Source organism: Toxotes jaculatrix, chromosome 11 (assembly GCF_017976425.1).
Source record: "Toxotes jaculatrix isolate fToxJac2 chromosome 11, fToxJac2.pri, whole genome shotgun sequence".
NCBI classification, from domain to species: domain Eukaryota; kingdom Metazoa; phylum Chordata; class Actinopteri; family Toxotidae; genus Toxotes; species Toxotes jaculatrix.
In genome coordinates, this window is record NC_054404.1 from 24,303,749 (window position 1) to 24,326,339 (window position 22,591).

A 22,591-nucleotide genomic window follows, 5' to 3' on the forward strand; every position below is an offset into this window, starting at 1 on the left:
TGTTTTTTTCTTTCTAACCTGTGGGAAGGAATTATCCTCTATTAAACGTTGTACACTCTGAAAAGTGACAACATCCTCAATGATTTACAGAAAGTACTGTACGTCCAGACAGATGGACGTACAGTACAGTAAGATCCAGCCAGGGGGGTGGGGCTGTCTAATGTCCAGTACTATTACTGGGCAGAAAATATTCAAATATACTTTGATGTATTAGATGCATTTCCACCTTGAACCTTCATATCCAGACTGGATAACAGTGGAGGTCCATGCTAGGGGCCCACTTTCTCTATCTGTTCCCTCACACTTGCTCCTTATCTTCCCAACAGAAACTCACATCACAAAGTCCCCGACCAATCTGGTCCCAACTCAGGAAATGTTTCCCATGTCATAGTCTAATTGCAGCGAATGATATATCTTGATATACCTTGCTATCTCAGTGTTTGACGGCACATTTTTACATTTGGCACATACAGCTCTGTTTATTGATAATCACTTTATTTCACTTGGTTTTCTCATTTGAAACCCTTTGGTATCTCCAGCACACACTTTCCTTCGTGTTACAGATGGTTGGGCTGTGACAAAAATTCCTTCCCCTTTACAGTTATTGTTTCCTTCCTTATTGACAATCAATAAAAAGACATTTGAAAGAGAAGAGAAAAAAAATGACAGCACAGTGAAAGGAAACAGAGACAGATGGATCCTCAGCACCATTACCTTATGGTGTGTGTAAAACACTGAGCATCCAGACCACTGTTATTACTGGTGTTATTCTAGATGCTGTTTCCCATTATTGACGTGACAGTTTGCAGTGGACAGAGAAGCAACATGTGTAGATACCATGAAAATGTCAAACAGCAAAGACAGTGCTTTCTTTTCAGTTCAGTAACAGAAATACTCACACTGATTGTCTGAACTGGGAGCGGTGGAAGACAGAATGAGTTACCATGATGGGGAAATGTGGGAGCAGACACACTGTAATCAGCCTGCCCATCTCAGCACTGGGCTTCAATTACTTTGCGGATGATCACACAATACCTTCCCTCCTTTCCCTCTTCACCAAAGCCCCACACTGCAGTGGCTCTTCCAGCAACGCTGATACAGAAGCTTTATCATATTCTTTTACAGTCATGTCACCTTTTTAGGAAGGGACACCTGTGGAAGGAAAAATAATGTACTTCTGGTGCAATGTGCTCAGATATGTAAAAATAAAAAAGCGCCACAGTTTCTTGAGCTGTAGCACTGCAGGGTGAGGACAGCAGGCTGCTCTTAGTAATCATCTTGGTCCCAGTGTCGTACTGGAATCATTTTTACATTAAAGGATTTAGCTGGTAATATATTTAATATGCTATATTTTTTTCTTACTGTCAACAAATCCGACTGAAAGCAGACAAAGACTGTCCACCGATTTAGTATTTCACTACACTCCATATGACATTGTTGGACTCATGATCCATCCATCCATCCATCATCTATTATTCTCTTAATGGAATGGAATGCACAGGGGGAGCTGGAGCCAATCCCAGCCGACTTTGGGTGAGATGCGTGGTACCCCACTGAACAGACTGCACTTGTGGCTGAATTCAACAGACAGGTCAGGGAAGTCAGACAGTGCTGACAGACAGGCTAAGGCTAGCTGCAGGGTGCTCATGGACGACTCCGTAAACCTCCACCATTCCATAATTACAACTGGTGGATTCGGAACAGCCCAGCTTTAGAGAGAAACTGCAACTTCCACATGGACAAGGACCCGACTCATGCGAGCATTAGAGCAACAGAGCTACAGAAAAGGTGCATGAAAAAATACAGAAACAAGTAATTGGAGAAAAATTGAAAAAACCCTAAACTCCCTTTACTTACCAGATTTTCCTGGAGCTTTCAACTGTATCTCATGGACTTCCCTTAGCGGACGAGGTTTGCTTAGATGTCATTAGTTGTTAGTGAGCAAAGTCCTGCTGAGGAAGACCCGTAGGTGAAACTTGATGTTGTCTGGATGTTGAGCAGACAAAACAAAAACAAAATAAATAAATAAATAAATAAAAATCAAAAATCAGTCAAACTTCTCAACACAGGAGGCTGAATTTTTGTTTTGTTTTGCATCAATGCATTAATTTAGTGTACATACACAACTGGAACAGCAACTGGTTCAAATACATTTAAATTATTATCACATATATAATTAAAGAACTGGAGTTGCAACATTCCCATCAGATGATTTCAATTTAAAACACAGGCTTAAGTTCATTAATGTAAATTAATCTTTAACTTAGACTTAGTGTTTGTCCAGTGTTAGTCCTGTGTTAAATCATCCATTCCTCCACCCATCTTCAGATACTTACCCGGGGTCGAGTCGCGGTGGCAGCAGGTCGAGCAGGGCAACCCAGATGTCCCTCTCCCCTGCAACATTTTTTAGCTCCTCCTGGGGGACCCTGAGACGTCCCCCAAGCCAGACATTTTCAGGGTCTCCCAGGGCTTCCTGTCAGTAGGACGTGTCAAGAAGACCCCCAATGGAAGGTGCCCTGGAGGCGTCCTAATCATTTGCCTGGCTTCTTTCGACACAAACGTACAGCAACTCTACTCCGAGCTCCCCCCGATGTCAGGGGTCCTAACCCTGTCGCTCAGGGTGACCCTGTCATTCTTTCAGTCAGTACCCAAAGTTCATGACCACAGGTGAGGGTCAGAACGTAGATCGACTGATAAATCGAAAGCTGTTAGAAAGCTGCTAAATGATCTGTCAATCAGTTCAGATATTAACCGAAGTCTTGTCCAAGAAGAGTTGACTCAAGGGCAACTGGATGCGAAGAGCTGAATCGAGGACACCTGGCTTGTTGTAGACACCTGACGACGTTTCACCTCTCATCCAAGAGGCTTCTTCAGGACTGGAATTTCAGGTCTTCTCCTGAACCCAAGAAGCCTCTTGGACGAGAAGTGAAACGTCTTCAGGTGTCTACAACAAGCCAGGTGTCCTCGATTCAACTCTTCTTGAAGAACCATGACTTGGATTGACTGAGGATCTTCACAAACCACAAAGCAGAGCGGTGGGAAATCATTTAAGCTCGTTTATTAACGTTATGTACAATAAAGCTTCATCACATGAGCCTTCTTGAAAATTGTACGACATCCTTCACATACACAAAAAGAAACAATTGCCATCTTGACCTGCTGAAAGCTGTGGTGATGGTGGTGCAGTTTCAAAGGTGAGGGCTCGGGGAGAGGTGGCAGAAGCGTGTGAGTATGAGTTTTGTGGAAGAGCACATTGTAACAACAGCAGCAGCAGCATAAAAGCAGTGCCTCACAGGCCAAAGAAGGGGTTTACAGTGAGCCCCTCCTCTCAGGTTGTCATTGGACTCTCAAATTCCTCAGGTTAAAGACAGATGGGCACACAAACTACACAGTTTTGGAGAGAAAAAGAAGATAAGTCACAGACGTTGGGATTCATTGCTGATTATCAGTTTCATTTCCTACAAAAATATTGCACAAAAATCTGAATATACAGTGACTGAGAGAGACTGACGAGTACAGCAGCCAGTAAGCCGATATCTACACGAGCAACGGATCTATTACACTGAAAAGAACAGGAAATGTGCCAATTCACGCTTTCCGGATCTGCGTGTCCAAGAGGGACGGAACGTTTGTCATCTGCCCAAGTTTGCGAGGGTACATGATGTGGATGGATGGTGACAGCACAGACTGTTAGCACAGCGAGCACACCGACTGCGCATGCACAAGAAAATTTAAATGTTTGTCATGATGTTTGTCCTCGAATTCCACATCTGTGGCCCTGTTCTTGTTCAGCTGTCAGTTTTTTTTTAACTTTTTCATGTTGTTCAGCCAAACAAAACAAAAACTAAGGAGCTCCTCTTCCTGTTGTCAAGAGGTCGCTATCATGTTTTCTAGGTGTTCACGTATGCATACCCCTGACTTAAGCATGTATAGAAGCAAGCACAACTCCATAGCTGTCCACATCCGTCCTGAAGTATGATCAGGGCTCACGTCAGGATGATTACTTCTCTTATCCCATTAGCTTGGATGAGTCCTGTTGGAGTTTCACTACATTAAAGGAAAAATCTACCCACTGCAAATTCACACTCAACTGATGCACAGTGCGTTTTGGGAGATGTTGTATTTTTTGCATTGTCCCTTAGCTAGTCATTGTACTTTACCCAAGAAACTCTAAAGTTGTCTCAAGAAGTCAGTCATGAGGGGGTTAGGGTAGACTGGTGCACAGCAATGTAGCTGAAAAAAAAAGAAAAAGGTCTGCGGTGCTAGGAAGGTTGAAAACACCTGCCCTAAAGGCCTTTGTGAGTTTTAACTAGTTAGTTTGATGTTAAACCTAACATGTCTAATGAGGTGTTCCTGGAACACTGAATGGCTAAAATCCAAAGGCTGGACAAAAATCCTGCGGCCTTCTTGACCTATTTCTCCCCATGAACTTTAAGAACTTTTTTTAGTCCTTGAAAGCATCAATGGTGTTGGACTTGTTGTCAACCCAAAAAGGGATGGAAAGCAATGGTGTTGCTGATGGACACAGGGCCCAGATTCCACAGTCAAACAGGAAGCTTTGGATGCTGCTCAGATGTTCTGACATGAACTTCTCTGAGGCCTTAACCCTGACTTTTTCCTAAAATGCTATTCAACGAGTCAAAGAGATGGTACACGAAGGTATCAGGCCATGTTCAGATAGCACATTAGGCCACTCCAGAGAGTCAGCAGGGGGTGGCAACACACAGTCTCTGGAAAAAAAAAACTAACAAAAAAAAAAAACTAACAAAACACAAAAAATACAACTTTTACTGCAATACGAAACAGCAGCATCCAGCAAGGCATTCTTGGTACAGTCCTTGGTAACGTGAGCAGCATATTTCTACTGCTTACCTTGTGATCGTCAGGAAAAGATAAAATGATTGCCGTCATGATAAATGGACAGATTTTTAATATCCTTCCTTGTAATATTTAGCCCCATGTCGCGTCTGAGCCTCTGATAAGCCTCTAAACTCATCAATCTGTTACTCCCAACTCGATTTCCTGGATCCTGTTTCATCATCTAATTTTTTTTTAACGCAGGACTTCTCCCTCTACGCTTGTTGAACATCTAGATTCTGATGGACGGATACCAAAACCTGCTGACCACTGTTCATATTTTTAGAAAGAAATATCCAGAATCAATTGTATCAGTGCTGGAAATATGTGACGTAGCACTGACTGCTAAAGGGACCATCAGAACAAAGAAACAGAAGGACATCACCATCAAAATAGATTTAACGACTGCTGAGTGTTTAGGGATAGATTTTTCCTTTCGATAGTGGAGTAAGTTGTTTCTATCTTCACAAGCAATCATTTTCCAGAGGCTCTCTATGGATGGAAAACACAGATGAGCAGAATGGCATCTGGGGAGAGTAGCTGTAACAGGCTACATGTTCTGCCAAACAGCTGTCTATACAGCAAACACTGAAGGAGCTGAACATACATTCGTTTAGGCATGGAAACAACTGATGAAGGCAAATGAGCTGCACTAAATCATATCATAAATCCACACACACACACACACACACACACACACACACACACACACACATTCACCAAAGTTGCTTCTGGGGGCACTACATAGACTTGCATTAATTTCCCGGACACATACCCTAACATTAACCACTGTCCCAAAATTCAGGTTTTTCCCCTACTGGACAACCTGTCCTCAGCTGTCTTTAGTCTGAATTTTGTCCCCAGAAAGTAAGCCGAGGACAAAGACAAAGACATACACATACATCCATGTACTAATATCTTTGTGAGGACACTCCTTCCCTAAGCCCCTCTTATCCAAATTAAATGCTTAACCCTAACCTACATCCAACCTGAACCCTAAAACCAAGTCTTAACCCTCAAACACCCATTTAAAGTGGTGAGGACCAACCAAAATGTCCTCACTTCCCAAAATGTCTTCACACCGTAAGGTCTTATGCTCAAATTGGTCGTCACAAAGATAGATCTACAAATACACACACACACACACACACACACACAACCAGTTAGATAAATGACATAACATCATGAGAGCTCCAGGGTATCAGTCATTCAGGAATCAATAAAAAAAAAGTAAATTATGTGCCTTAGTTGAGTTTTAGATATAGGAGGGGTGTTCTGAACATAACTTGGAAAGACAAAACAAAAACATATAATGAGACATGTTAATACAAACAAATACACCAAAAGAAAGAGGCAAATTATATATGAGGTCCCACTAATAATTACGCAGCAGCAGAACTCTCAAAGAGCTTTGTAAGCAGGGAAAGTCACTTCTAAAATCCAAATATATTACAATTAAAAAGTGCTCAAAACAAAAGATATGTATGACGTATGTATGACTGTTCACATGATCTTCGAACAAACACGATGTTCCACTGAGATGGATGTTTGAACCAGCTTCTCCTTAATGGTTTTCAAACTGTTGCAGGCTCAAATGTGTCACCTTCACATGGACTTTGTTATTCACAACAAACTAATTTTCCTTCTCCAAAATTGAGATGATTGAAACTAGTAAACCACAGGGATGTGGTGAAGTCCTTATGTCAAAGCAGTTACAGACAACAAAGCAAACTAAATGCTTACAATGACCTTTAGAAGCTGCAGAAAAAAAAAACCCAAAACAAAACGAAACTGGAGAATAAACGTGCAGCAATACTGAGGGCAGGTAATAGTGTAGCTTTCAAGCTTCCCTTTAAAAACCCAGACACGCACGGAAAAGCATGGAAACGGCATCACACTGTAAATCAAAACATCTATGACAGGTTTAACATGGATTTTAGTGAGGAAATTCCGTTAACCTTTCTTTCTTTTCACGTAAAAATTAGTGAATCGGCCACTGGACCTCAACATCCCCAGTATTGAAAATGGTCTGCTGGAATTCCTCTCAAAAGAATAAGACAAAATTCTGTAGGGAGACATGAGCACAAAGCACGTTCCTCTTCTTATGTTTTTTTTCTAGTCATGTTTAGTGGAGTGCCTCCACACAGATCTGCTCCTCGGTAATGTCACTGAGCAGTTGCACCTCCACGGGGCTGCAGATGTCACTGTCATAGACCTCTGTCCCCATCAGGGCCTCCTCCTCCAGGCTTTCTCCTTTTCCTTTAAAGCCTTGCTGCTCTGAGGGAGAGGTGCTCTCCACTGACTCCAGGTCCTCGATGCCTGCCCGGTAGTGGATCATTAGCAAGGTGAGGGCCTGCAGTCTCTCCCCGGACTTAGCCAGGGCAGTACTAATTAGTGCCTTGCGTCGGGCATCTGTGGCCTCCCTCTCCTCCAAAAGAAGGGCGTTATTGTGCTCCAGCTCCTGGTCAATTTCCTGCTGCAGCTTATCCAGCATCAGCTCCAGCTTCTGTGAGCGCTCGTCTGTTGGCAGGCCCCGGTACAGGTCACGACCTATCTCCTTCACAGCAATGAACACGCTGTCATCCAAGCCACCTTCCTTGCGTACAAGTTTACTGCTGCCACCCCCACTGCTGGTGGGCTGTTTTGAGGGGCTGGCGCCACTGGTATAGGTCTCAGTATCGCTGCTCTCGTTGTCTGAAGTGTTGGGTGTATGCTTGGGTGAGGGCTCCACCGCTCCGGGCCCCACATCGGTCACATGCTCAACAAGCCGAGTCTTAGGCACCTGGCGGAGATTGAGCAGACGGGAGCTGGTGTTGATGATATGGCGTGTTAGGCCAGTGGTGGCGCGGTTTATGGTGGATTTGGCTTCAGGGTCAGCTCCACGACGTTCGGACGCTGCCACACAGAAGGGATTTTCAGAGAGGCATTTGTCCTGGCACTTCTTGTGGCACACATAGGCGCAAAGCATACACTGGGAGGCTGCCTTGGTCCAAACCTTCTTCTTGCAGTATTCACACCAGGTAGGGTTCTGGAACTGGGTGTCCTGGAAGTTGTGACGAACCTCCACCAACTGCATGGTGCTGTAGGCTAAGTCATCACGTGGTGCTGAAGGGATATGCTCCCTCTCCCTTAGATCCTCATCATGGAGACTCCCCTCTCGCTCCCTTTCTGCCAGGCCCCCTGGATATTCAAAATCACCCTCAGCTAAGTAGCAGAAGTTCAGAGTAACATCTCCGTAACATAGCTTCTCATTAAAGCCCTTGTGGGTGCTGAGGCTGCGAAGTGCAGTGCGGCTGACGTTAGCTCTGGGCTCTGGAGGACCCAGCCTAAAGGTGCTCTGGTACTCGGCTGAAGATGTGGCCATACATTCCAGGGCGACATGCTCCAGCTGGAGGCTGACATGACCCAGGCACAACAAACTACCCAGCTTAAAGGGATCTTTGCACCACAGGGCCACATTAAGGTACTTGTAGTTGCCCTCTACGTCAAACACCACAGAGGCTTTGGGCCAGCTTGCTGTCTGGTTACGAAACATGGTTTCTGGGGATTCCCATATGGAGTGGTCCTCTAGACTATCCCGTGTGCTGCATGAGCTCTCTGAAACTTTGTCCTTTGCTTGATCTGCCTTGCTACTGCTGGTCACAGTGGAAGGGAGTGGCGGCTCATCACTGGACTCTGCTGGCCTGGCGGGCTGTTTTACCTCAGCCTGTTTGACACACGTCTTCTCAGGGCCAGCCTTGTCTTCATTGGCTCCAGTGAGAGGAACTTTTTCTGGAGATTTTTCAGAAGCACTGACAGTGGCAGTAGTGACAGGAGCAACGGGAGCATTAGTAGTTGCAACAGAATCAACACCTTCTGAAAGACTGGTCTCTGAGGGAGCAGATGTCAACCTTATCTGAGGCCTTGGTGGCACTGGAGGGCGAGAGGGGGGCAGCGGGGGAGGAACAGTGGGGCGCTGCAGACCCTCTCCTGGATCACTACTGGTCTTATGTGGCGAGGGCTTTGGTGATTCTTTGGGCTGAGGCTTTAGTGGGGACTGGAGACCCACCAGGTTTAACTTGCGATTGAGAATGGGTGATATGGTGCCGAGGGGCTTGGAGGCCAAGTTAGCCACAGTCCTTTTGGGGCTTTGGTTTACTGTAAGTAAGAAATCCTCCTTAGTTTCACTGGTATTTGTTGTACTGTTGTTAGGGCCACTAGTCTGGCTAGTTTTGGAGTCCACAATCAACTCTTCAAACTCAGAGTCCATGTCTTTGCTGTCGGATATGTCAGAAAGGGTAGTGATGGGGGCGGGGTCTTCCTCATAACCTCCTGGCTGGGGAAGAAAACCTGTTTCCTCTAGCTGCCCGAACCCTTCCTGAAGAGTTCCCAAGCTTCCCAGAGAGGAAGTCTGGTGACGAACTGGTCTCTCATAAAGTACCACCACCCTGTCTCCAGCCTGCTTCAACAGTTTGGGCACTTGAACTGAGGATGTCACTTTGACACCTGTCAACAGAAACAAGAAGAGGCAGGGGTAAGTTTTCAGTCAACAGTGCAAAAACATGGATTATTAATGTGTGCAGTGACATGTCAGACCTCCAATGGCAATGAGGCGATCACCCCTCTGCAGATCTGCCAAGGCTGCAGGGGAGTTGGGCGTCACTGTCTCAATGCTGACGTGGACTGCATCCCCCTCGGTGGCAGGAACATGCCTGAAGGTCATCCCCACACTGCCACATGGCCCCTTGATAACCTCCGTCTGATGCAAACAAGAGAAAACGGAGCAATGAACACCAACACCGATTTACAGGCTATGGGCAACATATGTTTAACACGCGTTTTAACCTCAATTTGACTCAACAAAACTTCAGCCTTTAAATATTTATAGTACAGGATATTATACTGAAAAACAACTTTCTTATTATTTCTCAAGAGGAAAAAGTGTACTTGGTAAACAAGATTTTGATGACTTGTATAGATGACTTGTATAGTCATCAAAATCATAAATATAGTTATTCATGGTAATTTATATTTTTGTTAGTGAAAGAGTAAATACTGCTTTTTGTAAAAAAGGAAAGGAAAGGAAGGAAAGGAAAAAAGATGGCGTTATACATCGAACAGAAAAAAATTAGTGGCCCAGGTGCAGTGCTAATGTTCAGGACAAGCGGCTCTTCAAAACGTATGTTGTGGTCACATCACTGGCTTAAAAAATGTTTTATTTATTATGAAAAAAGATTACTGTATTTCATAAATAGTTAACAATTAACAGACGATTTATTGTTTATGTGGTTAAATATCAATTGATCTGGGAAATTGCTTAAAAATATGCATCCTGTATACACACACACTGCATTTTGGTGAGTAGCACTCAATGAAAATATCACTTTTCTTTGTTTACAAGAAAACTCCAAAGGGCACCTTTATCTTTATGGACATGCAGCATGCATTTGAAATGTAACACTTACTGTAAATAAATAATAAATCACAATTTTGTTCAGCACTGTGTGTATTTCTTCACGGGTTGAATGCCTACAGCCACAAACAAACAGGGACTTTCCTTTTTTTTTTTTTTTTTTTTTAGTCCAAAGAATAAGAATGTAAATAAACTGTAAGATGACAAATGCTTCAAGTGCATCACTGACATCTGCCTCCAGCACTTTGATGAGAGACTGAAACTGAAAGCGGCAATTCTGTGGGAGAGACGAGAGAGCTGCAATTAAGCCTCCACCCCCGGCTGCCTCCATAACAACCACTGCGCACAGTCCAAGTCGCAAATCCCACAACACACCTGTTGTGATGCGGAGGTGACCAGCTTTATGCCTGACAGGTCGTCCGTCAAATCACAGCGCGTGTACACTGTCAAGACGTCCGCGCCTCCTATGCTGGCGATCAGCGGTCTATGTAAACCCCTGCAATTTCAACTGTGATTGGTGGAGACTGTCAGCTTACTGAAGGCATATGGTGGGAGCTTTCCAGGTGCAAGGTAACTGCTAAATGAGGTGGAGGAGGAGGAGGAGGAGGAAGAGAGGAAAGAGGACGAAGACGGTGCAAGCATCCTGGTTTAAAAGAGAGAAAAGGAGGGCCGTCACGATGTGGGAAGACAGAGACGAATGACTGTAATTTCCTCTGCTGTCATTTGTTACAGTTCTGGTGGAAGGAGGCAGTGATTGAGTTAGGGCTGGCCCTGAATAAACAGATGATCTATACAAGCTGATCGTAAGCACATGAGCATAACTGACGCTACCAAATTGCCATATAACCTGTTCCTGGAGCACTTGTGCCTAAGAGAACCCCCCCCCCCGCCAAAAAATAAAATAAAATAAAATGAAATAAAATAAAATAAACAAAGGGGAAAAAATGGGTAAATATGACAAGTTCTATTAAATCACTCATGTCGACAACCAGTCTGTTCATCCAAGTAGCTCCTCATCTCCAATCATCTTCAAGGTTTATATGTAAAGTCTTCTGATGCTTAAGGACTTGTGAATAGCTCTCTTTCCTTGTTGGGAGCTTCTGCCTCACCATTTAAGTGTGTGTGTGTGTGTGTGTGTGTGTGTGTGGTTTAATCTGATCTGGCCATGTTAAAGCTCTTCCATGAAGACTGTAACAACATTTCGGAGGCAACGGGGGGTTGCTAAAGGGGAAATATGGAGACTAAAGGCCTATTCGGCTTCACATCACACAGTGGCCATTACTTAGCGTGCAGGGGTTCTGTGGGCAAACGCTCTGAATCTGAAGGCTGTGTGCAAGAAGAAGGAGAAATTCGCTAACATGTTAAAAACAATATTGGAAGTGGAGAAAAAGCTGAGAAATGAGAATGACAGTGCCCCCATCCATAGGCTGTGAGGGGGTCACTGGATGGTCTGATGAATATGAACATGATGTGAATCACATGCTGTGGCTTTCACAGTCTCCACATCTCAACCCAGTCGAACACCTATTGCAGCATTAGATAACTCTCCACCAGGGAATATCTTTATATCTATCTATCTATGTATGAATGTGTATATGTATATATATGTGGGTGTGTGTGTGTGTGTGTGTGTGTGTGTGTGTGTGTGTGTGTGTGTGTGTGTATATATATATATAAATTTTGATCATTTTACAGATGTATATTTCCTGTTTCCTTTAACTATGTACTATTATACACAGAGGTGTTCCTAATATTTTGTCAACCTTAATTGATAGAAATGAGGTAAATTAAGTATAACCCAGTACAGTTCAACAGCTCCACAAATAACAGCCTCTGAAATAAATAAAATAAATCAACATCTCTTTCAAACAGATTAAAAACTGATCATTCTTCTGATCCTGATGAAGGAGGATTTATCTCAGGCCTGCTGTATTACTCTGCATTAGGTTTGATCTAGGTGTACCTAATAAACTGGCAAGCGAATGTATGTCTCACAGCAATCCTTTGGAATTTTGTGGTCCAGTATTTTCTGATCAGGAATCTGACAAATAGGGTCTATGATTATTGAACTATTAATGTGGTAGCTATCACGTTTTGAATGGGCACTGCACCAGTCTAAATAAACAGATAAAATGATATATCAGCCCCACCACGCCCCCTATGCTACAGGCTGAAAAGGCTATCAACCACAGCAGCATCATTGTGTGGTCTATTTTTTTTTTTTTTCTGGCAAACAGCAGCTGGTAACTTCAGATCCATGATGTCAGTGCCGAGTGGGTCAGCTTGTGCTTGGCTATGTGCGATTCACATCCTGACTTTCAGGCCAGATATCAGTGATATTTTTTGCCTTTGAGTAAGCAGCACTGAAAGGTAAGTGTAGGTGCTGAACATCACTGGTCGGAGCCGCTCTGTGAGCTGTGTGTGTATACAGCTGCACCGCTGGCTGCTATGTGGCCATTGTGCCTTCAATAGATTTACAAAGGAGGGCACACAAGTCCATTCAGCTGAAGTGCAAATAGTGGCAATCTCCCTTTTATACACACTTACACCAGCAATATATGCACAGTCACAGACCCTCATATGTACCTAATTATATGTCAGTGCTCACAAAACTCCAGTGATAAGACAGCAGCTCTCCAGCAGCAGCAGCAGCAGCAGCAGCAGCCCTGGTCTCAAAGATATAGAGCTGGAGGTTGGCTTCTATTTCCTGTGTGAGCTCTTACACTTTCACATTCAATATAAAGTATTGTTCAGGCCTAGGGAAAGCAAAGGAAGGATTACTGTATCAAATTACTATAATACTCCTAAGTAAAAAGCATTTTTAAACACAATCTGGGTTTTATAGTCAGAATAATTTTGGCCATCACTTATAAACAGAACTGGAAAGCAGAACATCTTTCTTTGTAAACAAATACAAACAAAAAATCTGTATCTGTATCTGTATGCAGTAGTCATCCATCCAATACTGGTTTTTCATTGGCTGATGCTGATCTTTAGAAAGAAAGGCAGTAGTCCAATATAGATAATTATCATAGCCAGTAATATGTTGTTTATTTAGATGGAATTTTTACTAATTAACGACAAAGAAAACAAGTCAGTGACAGTTTTAGTTTAGACTCGGCTGTCATTTTTGGATGGAGAGACGAGTTAACGTTCAGAAAGGAGGAAACATCTGCTGTGTGTGACAGTTACAGCACAGGGCTCCAAACTAACCTTTTCACCACCTTCCCAAAACTGTCCCCAAGCATATTTTTGTGTCTTTGTTTATGCTTGTTGATACACTTGGTTAAAAGCCAAACACGTGTGTGAAACACATTAAAAAATGTATGACTTTGTTCACTCGCACTGAACAGCCTGCTCACATCATCTACGGAATAATCAGAGGTGACAACAACGTGTGAGATTCTGTCCCATGAATCCACAGTCTCACTGTAAACACTGTGCCAAGTTAGTCTGGTGTATTGAATCGCAGATGCACAGACATGCAAATGCATACATACAGACGGAGCGAGACACACACACAGAAGTGCAGAAACCTTATGTTATCTAGAAGACAATTCCATTTGCTCCTCAAACCGTGGCAGGAAAGTTGGTAACACTACTGCTAGCTCTCGGTCTCCTGTTAACGTAAGCCCACTTGTTGAAACAAGGCTTTCTCCAGCCCATTAGCAAATGCAACTGACTGTAACTAACGCCGGGTATCTTACCAAAACCAAATCCACTGTTAACGACAGCGGATAGTTGATTTGAGACGGGAGGACAGGTCTGTCGGTCCTGTCATCATCCTCTGCCTCAGCTACGGGAGCTGCTTAGCTTAGCCCAACCTGAGAATAGTTCTGCTAGCTGGCTGCTTAATGTTGCTTTGCACTGGCAGGATTAGGCGTCCGAGCACCACTGATGGTGATGATGGAAAAAAAAAAATATGTCTGTTACACAACGCTCAGACCACAGGCTCACCAACAATAAAAGGATTCACAGTTACAACTGACTGCCCAACCCACAAACATCCCAAATGACTGAATCTGATAAATGTTTCATGACCCTGCTTGTTGAGAGTAGAAGTAACTGACCACTAATAGCATGTGCACAATAGACCCTTACAGGATGTCATTCATGTTTATGTTTATACACTGTACCATGTGATCATGCTTTCGAATGTGAGGTCATTCGAATTTAACCCTTGAAGGGAAAAAAAAATATATATATATATATTGCCACACATATTTCAATTTTAAATTTAGTCTGATTCCTTACTCCTTCAGTCACTGATTCCCATCTCAAACCAGACTACAGCTGTAGTCCAGTAGTTTTTAAACTTGTCAGTGGTACCTATTTGGTTGATGAGGGTGCTGGAGCTAATTAAATCATTTCTCTTTACAACTATCGCTCACAGCGATGATTTTTGTTGTGGTGGAGAAATACAGTGAAGCGAGACATGAATCCTTTCTCCGCTGACTCTCCTTAGAGAAGCTGCTGTTTCTCCAAATGCAAAGTTCAACTGTTGTGTAATGGAGCTTTCTCTTGGGGCTGAGCAGCAGCGGCTGGACTAACCTTGTTAACATCGACTAAGACAACAAGCAGCTCTTGGTTCCTTGTCTCTGTGCAGAAAAGACAAACAAAGAACACAGCAACCCCCAAAAGGGCCCAGATGTAAATGGAGCAATTTACCATCTATTTCTGCAAACCCCCCTCCTCTAACCCCCCAACCCCCACCCCTAACTTTTATCTGAACTGCCACAGAGAACAAATGAAAGGTTAATATGTTCAAATGGCAGCTATCACTGCTTTAAAGTTCTCTCCTTTACCTCCAGGACAGACATCCAGACAAGTCTTCCTTTGATCCCTCGAATAAAGCGCTCATTGTGATAAAAGACATCTACTACACTTTCTGTTACGCTCTGACAAATCACGGGCTCGCTCCCACAGAAAGACGCTGACCGAACACAAAGAAACTTAATGTAAATGATGTTCTGCTTCTTTTTGTCAAAGCTAATGTAAAATTCTATAATTCAAAAAAAAAAAAAATGGTGTTTAAGGTTAAATATTTTTAGTTGTGCATCTGTTGTAACTTCACGCTTGTGAAATATGAATTGATTCAAATCATAGACGTATAGTGAGGAGCGTGTGTGCGTGTGTGTATCCAACGCCTCATATACCTTATTTCTCTGAACTCCACTGCTGTCCAACAACTATTAAAAACACATAAATCAGCCAAATATAAGTGTGTATGTCAAAACACACACACTTGTTTTGACATACAAACCAGAGCACCAAAGGATTCATCCATCACTGAAAATAGTCCCTACAAAAATGCATCATTTCCTCCTGTTTGAGTAAGATTTTCCAAAAAAAAAAACTACTGACAAGCTACTTTAGGAAGCTACTAAGCCTTTTTAAAAACAAAATACATTTGTCAGCCGATGGGATTTTCTGACAGTAAGAGAACTAATTACAGAATGAAGCAGACCTTCTCCACATAATAATTAGAATTCATAATCTTTGGCATAGTGAAATTTGTCTACAAGCTTACAGTGGCCTAAAACAGATACTCATTAATCTACAGCCATACTAGCAGCTCTGTGAGGCTGTATTTAGGTACAGCAGAGCTCTGATGACGTAAAGTACCGGACAAATTGAAAATATGAGCCGATGACGGTGCAAGATGAAAAGTCACGTATCACGGTTCATCCTGAGGGGAACACGGATGTCTTTGCCAACCTGCACAGCAATCCATCCCATAGCTGTCAATGCATTTTCTATTAAAAACCAAACGGTGAACTCCATGGTAGAGCTAATTAAGTAATTAATTAAGCTAAGTAGTGGGCCATAAATGTTTGTACATAATTCCATGACAAATCAACCCAATAGCTGTTGGTATAGTCCAGTTTAGACCTAAATCACAGACCAATCAAAAACCAAAGACCGACCGGCAGTGCTATCTCCAGAGCCACACTTTCAGCATGGCTACCAAATTCCTATTTACCGCTACTTTGATATTTGATTTCTGTCTACGGCACCAAGCTTTTAAAATTTCAGAGATTTTCCCTAAATTTCTACACGATTAAACTATTTAAAACACTGTCAGCTATTTTGGACCACCTGCAGGACGTTCAATGAACACTGGGCGTCACCCCCCACTGTGTGGGTGTTCTCAAAGTATGGAAATTGCTGAAACATAGAATTAAAATAATAAATCAGTTTAAGAGATTTTAAAATGCATTCTGCACCTAAAACATACAAAAAAAAAAAGTTATACTCGACTCCATGGGAAAAGTCATCAGAAGGTTATGTGCATACTGACAGAAGTCTACAGGTGGAGGTGGCTAGCTGCAGGCTGGCCCCAAACCCCCGGCTTGATGGATAGCTTTGGATGGAGCAGCATCTCCTGTTGCTTGGCTGAACATCCTTCTGTTCTCCAGCACAATTCTGGGAGGGGTGCGTGTGAGATGGAGAGGTGGGGGTTGAACGAATCCTTTTCCCTGTCACCGCGCTGCTCGGTAATTTAATCTAATACCACATGTCAGATCGATTTGTGTATGGTTATAGGGTACAAGTCGCTGCGAGGCAAGCGCACCGCAGTTCCCTGCCACATCCAATTAGTAGCCCCGGTGGTGATGGAAGCGGAGTGGGATAAGGGGGTGGTGTGCATGGCCAGTGGCTGCTCGGTGGGGGTTGGGGGGGGGGGGGGGGGGGGGTTAACGTAAGCACTTATTAGGCTGTTTAACGGTGACGCCTGTTGCTTACGTGTGTTCAAACACAATATCACAGATAAGTGTTGAGCTGAAGTGTGAAATCTGTTTTGGAATATGTCAAATTCTCTTCTTTCTGTCCCACCCACAGCAGCGGCATCAACTGGAATCTTACTTCATTAAAGCAGAGTGTGAGCCAGTATCATCTCAGGAGGTGAACTGAACCCATTAGTACTTTTTTAACGGGTCACTGCTCCATTCAAAGGGAGGTAATACACAACATCCAGTGAGTGCTACAGGATGATACCAGGAATTCATATGGGCCAGATTATATCAGCAATAATGTTTCTGACTTCACTCTCCAGCTCTCTTTTTTCTTTTATTTCTCAATTATCTGTAACATTTTTTTTTTTTTTTTAAATGTGAATAACCAAGCACAACAGGATGACTGGTCTCTGATGAAGGTGGTTAAAATACTGACTGCACGTTGTGCTCGACAATTTCCACTATTTTTTTATTTATTTTTTTTTTTAACCACTCAGCACCATTCAGCTTCTGCAGAGCTAGAATGCATGGGGCTAGAAAATGACATGCGCAGTCAGCTAATGCTAAATCATCTGACGGATGCTAGTGTGCAGAAGGACTCACAATGATTACAATGATTTCCAGATAACAGCCAACAGTTTCTTTGCAGCACTGGCCCTTTCACGCAAACCTGCTTAGTCATATATAAAGACATTCACTAATGCAAACACATGTGAGTTTACTCTAAGCTTTCCATTTCCGACACTATCATTGCTCACAGATGCTATTTTCTCCATTTATGATTAACTCAATAATATGATGACTATTTCCACCACCTCTACCCAACAATCTGGACACAAACACACAGAATAATGGGCAGATAATAATGATTCAATGGCCAAAAAACCAAATGCAGCACAATTATGTTGTAGAAAAAAAAAAATGGATGGGGGGGGGGGTAGAGTTTAGCAGCGGATGGCATGTCTTCCTTGAGCCAAAAATGGCCGTGAAGTTTTAGCTTCACACTCGTTCATCGTGCGGCTCCATCTGAATTTTAAAGTTGCCTTTTTTATCATAGCAAGCAGGTTTCAAAAGCGTTAAGAACAAAGGAGTTGTTATGGAGACGTGGACCAACAAAAAGGTGCTCCTGCCTAATTTGCACTTGTATCGACAGCAGCAGCAGCAGCAGTGGTTCGGTCGCCCACACAGTTCCTTTTCTGTAGCACTGTCATTGTCCGGGCATTGAAAAAAACAAAAAATAATAATAATAATAATAATAATGATCTGTCATGACTGTTACATCTTCCTGGTTTATTAAATGACAACTAAACTACTACCACTGGTTCAGAAAGGAGGAAGACACCGTTTCCCTTGTTATCAAGTTGGCATTTCAGTCCGTCCTCTCCTTTGAACAGCGGTGCTCGTCTGTGGTGCAAACACTGTGCCTATCTCCCTCCTCAGCGAGGTCACCAGCTGCTTTGGATGCTGGGATTGCCAGAGTGCCTATAAGAAACGAATCTGACTGCTGGACCACGTAACATTTACTTATCGTTCATTTAACATTTACAGTCTCTCACCTAATTTCAGCCTATAGGCAAACAGGCTACAGGTTATTAACACGGTGTCTCTTCCCTTTGAACTCCTATTTAAAAAAAAACAAAAAAAAAAAACAACAATTATTTAAAACAGCCGACGCGCACAGGCACTCATCCCTCTGAGAGTCTGGGAGGAAGAGCACGACAAAAATAAAAGCTTTTATTTCGAGAGGATCTGCTGCTGCACAATACATCCTATATAATATCATTTTTGTTAAGGGTAAGTAGAAACAGCAAATATGCTCAGTGCTTACCATCACTCTAAATAACACTGACACAGCCGAAGAAAAACAGACAAGCCTACGTCATGTCAGTTGTCAGATCCTTCTAGATGGAAAAGAAAGGGCATTCAGAGTAATTTCATAAATCAATAGCCTGCATCATCTCAGAGTTACTCAAAGACTATAAGGAGTTTGTTAGACCAACATTGAACTTGTGGCTTACGCAGCTGTATGTCATCTTAGGAACATAACTCAAACTAATCAAACAAACAAACTGTATGTGATACTGAAATACTGGTTTATAAAAAAAAAAAAGAAAAGAAACATATGGCTGAAACAGAGGCCGTGTTCAACTGTACACTTCCAGTTTAAATGATCATTAAATCAATCTCCAGCAGAACCTGGTCTGTTTTTTTCAGTGCACAGGAGATCAGCTAGAAAAAAAAAAAAAAAAAAAAAACTTATTTCAGAAAACTTATTAAGAATTTTTTTTAGAAATTAGGAGAAAAATATATTTCGGAAATGACAGACTCGGAAGATAAAGTGATACCAGATGTTTTTAGTTTAATATTATATTCTCTGCATTTAAATCTGATTATTCTGATGCCATATCTCTGACATTAATGTAACGTAAAGGATGTGACGTGAACCTATTCTTGTAAGGCTTAGATGTGGAACATCCCTCCTAGGCTCCAGACTACAAAGAACAGGAACTAAATTCAGAGAGAATATTTATCTAAATATATTATTTACACTCACTGTCAAAGCCTTTGTGTTTGGATACAGGAACATGTCCAGTGAGAAACACTGAAAACCTGACAGCTTCAGTGATCAAGTATCCCTGGCTTTGATCTGGCTAATTACATATCAGTGTGGACATTATCTGCAGCGAGTAACAGGTCATGTCCCCTCTAATGAGAGACCATGCCTATAGGATCTGGAAAAAGCATTCCAAATGAAAATAGCTAGAAATCTGTAATATGGCTGGGGCTCGGTCTGTCATGCACGTAGCGGCTTTGTGTATTGAGTTTCCTCTGAAGTGAATTGATCAGTGGAGGGAGCGATTAGAAACAAACAGCGCGTAGGACCAACCTATCATGTCTTTAATCTGCTTTTCGCCGCGCGGCCGGCCGTTGTCAAACAGAATTAGAACGGGGGCCATTTAATTGGCACGGCAAAGGCGGAAATGGGTGATAAATGCATCACGCGCCCCGAAGTCAATGTATGCGTTACAAAAAAAAAAAAAAATAAAAAAAAATAAAATGACAAAGGTGATAGGCTTCCCTGGCCACGATTTGATTAGGTGCTGGGTGTGCATGTTGACGTGACAAACAATGCTGTTCTATCCTGTTGTTTTTATTTCTATTTTTATTTATTGCATGTCTGTGTGTTTTTTTGTTGGGTTTTTTTGGGGGGGGGGTGGGGGGTGGGGGGGTTGTTTTGTAGGAGTAGGAGAAAGTAGTTTATATTTCTGTTTGTTACTTTATCCATTAGCAATTTTTCCAACTGATTTTCCCAGAAAATGTTCTACATGCTAATAAAGTTGCTATATAATATACAAATATCCTGATAGATGATTTTATCCGTATTCCCTCCTCCACAAACCCTGAATGGAAAGTGAAACCCTGACCTGTCTGGTGCTTCCAGCACTAGATGACTCATTGTTCCAGGGAGTGTGTGTATGTGTGTGCGTGCGTGTGTGAGAGCCGTCTCATCAACCAACTGTCTTTCATCGGGTGTCCAAGCCTGATTAAAGACACAAAGACACCCTGAGTGGAACATCAAACAATCACTGTGTTGGGGAGGGGTGTGGGTGTATAGGTGTATCAGTTTGTGTGTGTGTATGTGTGTGTGTGTGTGTGTGTGTGTGTGTGTGTGTGTACACATTTAAAGGGCTGTTTGAGGGTTCAGACCTGGTTTCAGGTTAGAATCAGGTTTAGGTTAGGTTTCAGGTAAGGGTTATAGGGTAAGGAGCTAGGGAATGCATTACATCAGTGAGTGTCCACACAACTAATGTAAGACAAAAATGTGTGTGTGTGTGTGTTAGTGTGACTACTGACTATAGTGCGAGAGGATGAGAAACAGACAGTGGGAGAGGACAGGAAATTGCACCGTGGCTGATGGTGAGGTCTTAGGTGACAGCTGTGAACAAGACTCTCGAAATGTTTTCGAGATCGGACTGAACAACAGAACCATAAACAGTCAGAGATACAGTATAAGAGCTGGAATCTGTCGTTTTTAAACTGCAGAAGTGACAGAGCTTTATGAGTTTCACTGAGGGAAACTCTTAAAAGAACCAGTGTGTAGGATTCAGGGGGCTGTATTGGCAGAGTGGAGGTGGTTTTCCCTAGCTTAGAATGAGCCCTTCATATCTACATCGGGTCCTTTTCCACAGAGCCTGCCTCGATGCTCCGCCATGCTTTAACTACGGTAGCCTTTAAAGGACAATGGGAACACTGGCTCCAGAGAGAGCCATTCTTGTTTGGAAAATCATTTTTATCAATAATCTAATTTTGAAAAAATTACCCTTTATAGACTAAAAACTGTAATAGATGAGTCTCCACTCAGCACTGTGTTTTGGATGGAGAATATATGAGCTAATGTTCGGAATCAAACAAGGCCTTCAGCACAGAATTAAAAGCTGTCTATCTTTGCTTATTTAAACCTGTTGTTCAGTCCTCTTTAATGTCTGCAGCTGACGACAGAGACCATGATTACTTCATTCATTACTTCAGCGACTAATACTAACACAGCTACACACACCTACTCCCTGTATCGCAAAGCTGGATGGCCAATAGCATTTTGTGTTATAACAAACTGAAGCATATCCATCATATCAGATGTTGGTCTAACCCTTCAAAGTGTTCAAACTCAGAGTTACAAAGACCTTAAACATGCGTGTGATGAGAAGCTGACCGTATTTCCTCTAACCCGACCTCCTGATCACTGATGTTACATGTTTGCTGGAGGTGAAACATTCAGCTGTAAATACACCCATTCTTTTCATACAAGATAAAGCAACCAACAAGTACAAAACACTGTTACACAACAAGATATAGACCTGTGGTTTATTTGTGCGCACACACACACACACACTGAAAGTCCCTTCGGTCAAGCTGTCAGCAAACATCAGCACTCAGGGCAGACGATGGAATCAACCGGGCAGATGTGCAAACACGCCTGACGGAGACCCACCCCCACCCCCAGCCTCAACACACCATAAATGAGTAATATAAAAAAAAAAAAAACAAACACCCACCCAGTCTCACACTGGAATGAAAGTGCTTCATTTGCTCTGTTCACAGGTGGCCCCCGTGTTGTGCAGATGCACTGACCAATGGAAGTCAGCTCCAGTTCTTTTTCTCTGTGTAATAAATACGATGAAGACGGATCCACTTGCATAGTGAAATGTAGTAGCTCTATGACGTGCTCACTTTCTAAAATAGCTGTTTTCAAATAAACATTCTGAAACAGAACAGTGAGACATTTTTAGATCATGTCCAAGTTTTTTTAAAAATAAATAAAAGATGTCAATATATATTTATTTTTAACATACTGATCACTAATTTCAGAAATCTCTTTCTGTCCCTTCTTTTTCTGTTGCTTGTTTTGACTTACCAATTCTCAACAACTCCCAAGGTTTAAAGTGATGCAGGTGAGCTAGAATAAAGCAAATCCTACAATACTAGAGGCTATAAACAGCAAATGTTTGCCATTTTTGCTAAATAAGTGGACAAACTATGTAACAGCAATACAGATTCATTCTCAAGACATTTCTTCTTACTTGACAGTCAACAGCAGCACCTATGGAGG

General features: G+C 42.5%; 1 protein-coding gene across 1 annotated transcript in view; it reads right to left on the bottom strand.

Moving 5' to 3' along the window:
* Positions 1-3,042: 3,042 nt before the first annotated feature.
* The window catches only part of pdzd8 (PDZ domain containing 8), a 35,349-nt gene continuing 15,800 nt past the window's right edge, over positions 3,043-22,591 (bottom strand). The window contains exons 4-5 of the mRNA XM_041049758.1: positions 9,433-9,595; positions 3,043-9,342 (exon numbers count right to left, since the gene is read on the bottom strand). Of these exons, the coding sequence (XP_040905692.1) occupies positions 6,983-9,342; positions 9,433-9,595 (2,523 nt within the window). The 3' untranslated portion in view covers positions 3,043-6,982. The remainder of the gene's footprint in view (positions 9,343-9,432; positions 9,596-22,591) is intronic.